General features: G+C 40.7%; 1 protein-coding gene across 1 annotated transcript; it reads left to right on the forward strand.

The window, feature by feature from the left end:
• Positions 1–310: 310 nt before the first annotated feature.
• Positions 311–3,177, forward strand: LOC131053099 (pentatricopeptide repeat-containing protein At2g13600-like). Its single transcript, XM_057987708.2, has one exon. The coding sequence runs from the start codon at positions 573–575 to the stop codon at positions 2,982–2,984; it is 2,412 nt and encodes an 803-aa protein (XP_057843691.2). The 5' UTR covers positions 311–572; the 3' UTR covers positions 2,985–3,177.
• Positions 3,178–5,013: the final 1,836 nt, after the last annotated feature.

Consider the following 5,013-nt stretch of genomic DNA (forward strand, 5'->3'; position numbering starts at 1 on the left):
TCACATGTACTAATAGGCTCTCATTTTTTAGCTTTTTTAGACCATAATTGACCCATTTGTGCATCTTTATTGGTACCCATAGCACATGACTACTAGAGTATTTGTGCATAAGTATTGGCGATTTTAAATGCATGGTTATTGGGGCAATTTTAAGCAGGTATCGAGCGAAACTTTAAAAAGTGTACTTAACGGATCCCACAATGTGCATCATTACTACCCAAAAGCCAAAACAATAGATATAAATAATAAAATCTCATACAGAAATAACAAAAAAATCGTCAAAATACTGTGCACGAAATTAGCTATAACTTCTAATGGTACTCCTCCCCTATTGCGTGTACATATTTTTTTAAAAAGAAAGAGAGAGAGAGGAGTGAAAATCAGATCAGACAACGATGGTGTTTTACTGTGCTACACACCTTTCCGCAGGCGTCAATCATACGAAAACGTCCACAGCCCATCTCAATTAAAATCTCAGAGCACTCTGTAACACAGTCGTTTGATATACTTACTGCACATTCTGCTTACTAGAAGGAATCCTACTCTACTCTCTGTATATGTTCATGTATTAGATGCTTGCATTTACAAGAAAACCCCTTCAGAGGGTAAGCAAATCCACTTTCACATCAATGACAGGGGATACCCATTTGCCTTCAGGCACATTTCTACAAAACACACTTATCAACATGTATGACAAGTGCGGAAGTTTACTCGATGTTCGCAAAGTATTTGACCGAATGCCTGAGCCAGACGTCTTCTCATGGAATGTGACAATTACAGCTTACAAAAGCCAGGGATATTTTCGAGAGGCATTCACACTGTTTCACCAAATGCAACGAACAGATATCCAACCCGATCACTTCACCTTCTCCACTATTCTCCCCGTATGTGCCAGCACGGCATCTTTGAAAGATAGTACACAAATACATGGAAAAGCCATTATATGTGGATTTCAATCTAACATTATTGTGATGAATGCTCTGATAGCCATGTATGCTAAATGCGGATGCATAGCTGATTCAAGCAAACTGTTTGACAAAATGGCCCAACGAGATGTGGTCTCCTGGTCTGCAATTGTTGCTGGATATGCACAAAATGGGCTTGTTCAAGAAGCTGTTGAGATATTTAGACAAATGCAATCGGAAGGCGTAAATCCGAACTCAGTGACGCTTGCCAGTGTGCTCCCAGCTTTTACTAAAATGGGTGCTTTGGAACAGGGTATGGAGATTCACCAGAAAATAATGGAAAGCAGATTATTATCAAACGTTGTTGTTATGACTGCCCTGATAGACATGTATGCAAAATGTGGAACCATAGATAAGGCACGAGAGTTGTTTGACAAAATGCCTCAACGAAATGTGGTGTCATGGACTGCAATTATTGTTGGATATGTGCAAAATGGACTCGTTGAGAAAGCCTCGCAGCTTTTTAAGCAAATGCGATTGGTAGGTGTAAAGCCAAACAGAGCAACCTTTGCTACCATCATCCCAGCATGCGCCAAAATGGGAGCTTTGGATCTGGGTATGGAGATCCATCAAGGAATAATAGAAAGCGGGTTTTTGTCAAATATTGTAACTGTGAATGCGTTGATAGACATGTATGGAAAATGTGGACGAGTGCAGATGGCACAGAAGTTGTTAGACAAAGTGCCTGAACATGATGTGGTTTCATGGAATACAATGATCGTAGGATATGCACAAAATGGTTATGTTGACAAAGCCTTAGAGATTTTTAAGCGCATGCAATCGGTACATTTAAAGCCAAACTCAACAACATTTGCCAGCATCCTCCCAGCTTGTGCCAAACTTGGAGCTTTGGAAGAGGGTATGGAGATTCATCAAAAAATAATTAAAAATGGTTTCTTATCTGATACTGTGGTTGTGAATGCCCTGATAGGCATGTATGCAAAATGTGAAACGATGCAGAAGGCATGCGATTTATTTGACAAACTGGATAATGCAGACGTAGTCTCATGGAATGTAATGATTACAGGATATGCTCAAAATGGTGTTCTAGATGAAGCCTTAAAGCTATTCAATGAAATGCCTCATCGAAATATGGTATCTTGGACAGCAATCCTTTCTGGATGTACCCAACATGGGTTTGCTGACAAAGCACTACAGAATTTTAAGCAAATGCAATTGGCAGGTGTAAAGCCACATGCAGCATCCTTTGCCAGCATCCTCCCAGCATGTGCGAAAATTGGAGCTTTGGAACAGGGTATGGAAATCCATCATAAAGTTATAGAAAGTGGATTTTTAGCCGATACAGTTGCAAATTCCCTGATAGACATGTATGCAAAATGTGGAAGCATACAGAAGGCGCGTGAATTGTTTAACAAAATACCCCAACGAAATGTGGTCTCATGGAATGCAATGATTGCAGGATATGCAGTGCATGGATATAGCAAGGATGCCCTCGAGCTCTTTGAATCTATGAAAACCTCTGGAACTGATCCTGACCGTGTAAGTCTTGTTTGTGTTTTATTTGCATGCAGCCATGCGGGTCTAGTGGATGAAGGCTGTAAATATTTTAGTGCCATGAGCGACTCTTATTGTGTCATGCCTACAATTGATCATCATATATGCATGGTTGATCTTCTTGGCCGTGCTGGCCATCTTGAGGAAACCTTTAACTTCATTATCAAAATGCCAATACAACCTGATGCGGTTGTGTGGATGTGTTTGCTTGACACTTGTCGGTCACATAAGAATATAATGCTAGGAGAATTTGTGGCAATAATTCTTTTCGAGTTGAACCCAAAAAATGCTGCACCATATGTTCTTCTGTCAAACATGTATGCAGAAGTGGGTAGGTGGGGAGACCGTCAAAAGATAAGGAAATCAATGGAAGATGGAGGGATTAAAAAGATACCTGGATGCAGTTGGATTGAAGTCAACAAAGCTGTACATATTTTTTGTGTGCGAGACATATCTAACCCACAAACACAGGAGATATATGAAAAACTAGAGAAGCTGTCTTAGAAAATGAAAGGTAGTGTTGGGACGTGAAGTCTAATGGTTATGATCATTCGTCTTTTAGAGACTCTTTGCTTGAAGGCTCTATATGATTATAAATACAGTCCATGCTTGAGAAGATGGTATTTTGTATTGTATTGTGTTATTGATTAATAGAAGAACTCCCAGCGTTTCTGGTGGACGTAGCCACTTAGTGGTGAACCACGTTAAATTTGTGTTTTGCGTTTATGTTATTGGCTTTCTGCTGTTTTGTATTAATTATATATCTTTCTTTGCTTATTTATAACTTACAATTGGTATCAGAGCTATGGTGAAATGTTGAGCAGAGATGGGATCCGATTGGGTAGTTGATCTTGAATATGGGTGCCCTTACTTTGTGTTTGATCCCAAAGCTGGGTGCTTTTATGTTATCGACAAACATGCTGAAGTTTCAGATGATGAGGCAGAATCAGATGATGAAGCCAAATCAGTCATCGGAAAATTTCTTGGCAATCTAGACTCGGTAGAGAGTGATGTCCAAGTGGAGGTTGAAACCAAACGTCATTGGTGGGATGGCTGGGAAAAGGAGGAGACTTCGGCTGAAGAAGAAGAGGGTTTGAAGTATTTGCTGATTGAAGAAGAGACTGGGTTGTTTGCCTTCCAAGATGAGGAAGATGTCTCCCGGGGTGAGGAGGATGCAGTCTCGGAACTGGCGAATGAAGATGACCTTGAAGAAGGTGAGGCCTACAGCTCGAAAAATCACCTATACGAACGAATTGAGAAACTGTGGGAGGAAAATTTTATTCTCACAAAGCGAATATGCCGTATGGAAGATGAAATGACAGATTTACGAGAGAAATTTACGAAAGAGTGGGAGTTTTCTGCAAAAAAAAAAGAAATGAAGAGCTGAAAAAGGAATTGGCTGCCCTCAATACAATTTTTTACCACTTTAGACAATGTTTCAGGTTCTATCGACGTGCCAGTAGAAATGACTACAAAAGATAAGGACACCGTGTGCCGAGTTCAAATTTTGGAAGTCGAAGAGGTCAAGTCCAGTGTGAAAGATATATGCGAAGATGGAGGATGCAGTGGTGAGAAAACACTCGTTGCCAATATCGTTCCTTGTATTGAGAGAAAATTGGCAGCCACGCTAGTAGATTTTAGGACATTCAAGAAAATTGTGAATCTAGAAAACCACATTGCATTGGCTGGTGCGGGACTTAAAACAGATGCTCGAGTTGAGTGTCAGAGTCACATATTGATTGTTAAGGAGTTCCTTGCGCAAGCAGATTATAGCATGGAGGCTTTGCCAGAGGAGCATCTTACTCTGCACGAAGTAGAAAAGGGCGCAGAGGAGAGGCATGCTCGTGTGGGAGAAGTTCCAATTCCCCACTATTTATCCATGGTTGCAATGAACGATTATCGATCTAATGATGATTCCTCATTACAAGATGATGGCCAGTGTCACTAGGGTATGGAGCCAGAATATGAGGATGTCGTGGTGATGATGTCTCGGGCCAAGGTGCAAGCTCATGATAACCAGAACAGAGAAAATGAGGTTACCTCACCAAGATTAATCACCAGTCTTCAAAGAGTTGAGGAGTTCAAGTATGAGTAGAGACACAAAGAAAAAGTTATGGCAATGGCAATAGACAACCTTCAGACTTTACATTGTACTTGGAAGACGTTGAATCAAAATCCAATGACCCTTCACCCCAAACCGATGCCATATTTGTCTAGATTAGGACTATAATCGAGTGGGTTTTCCATATTATAGTCCGAGGATGGCTGCAGGGAAAACGATTATAAATGTTCCCATTTCAAGAAGGAAGCAAAGGTAGTAGATTCTTTGGGTTTGAATCAATTCCTGACAAAGGTGAAGGAAAGGACGAAAGTAGAATATGATAGTGAAAGATCAGGTTTGACCGCCAGAGACATAGACATGTCACGGTGTTTTGGACCAAAGGCTGTGGGAACCGATGTTGGGACTACATATAGTCGCGTTGGACTGTGGCAGCACGATTGTGTGAAGATCATTGCAGACGATCATGGTAAT

This window comes from Cryptomeria japonica, chromosome 9 (genome assembly GCF_030272615.1).
Source record: "Cryptomeria japonica chromosome 9, Sugi_1.0, whole genome shotgun sequence".
In the NCBI taxonomy this organism is placed as follows: Eukaryota; Viridiplantae; Streptophyta; class Pinopsida; order Cupressales; family Cupressaceae; genus Cryptomeria; species Cryptomeria japonica.

Bases quoted from the DNA above. Each gene is read 5' to 3' on its own strand.
- LOC131053099 (XM_057987708.2), top strand. From the start codon at position 573: ATGCTTGCATTTACAAGAAAACCCCTTCAGAGGGTAAGCAAATCCACT.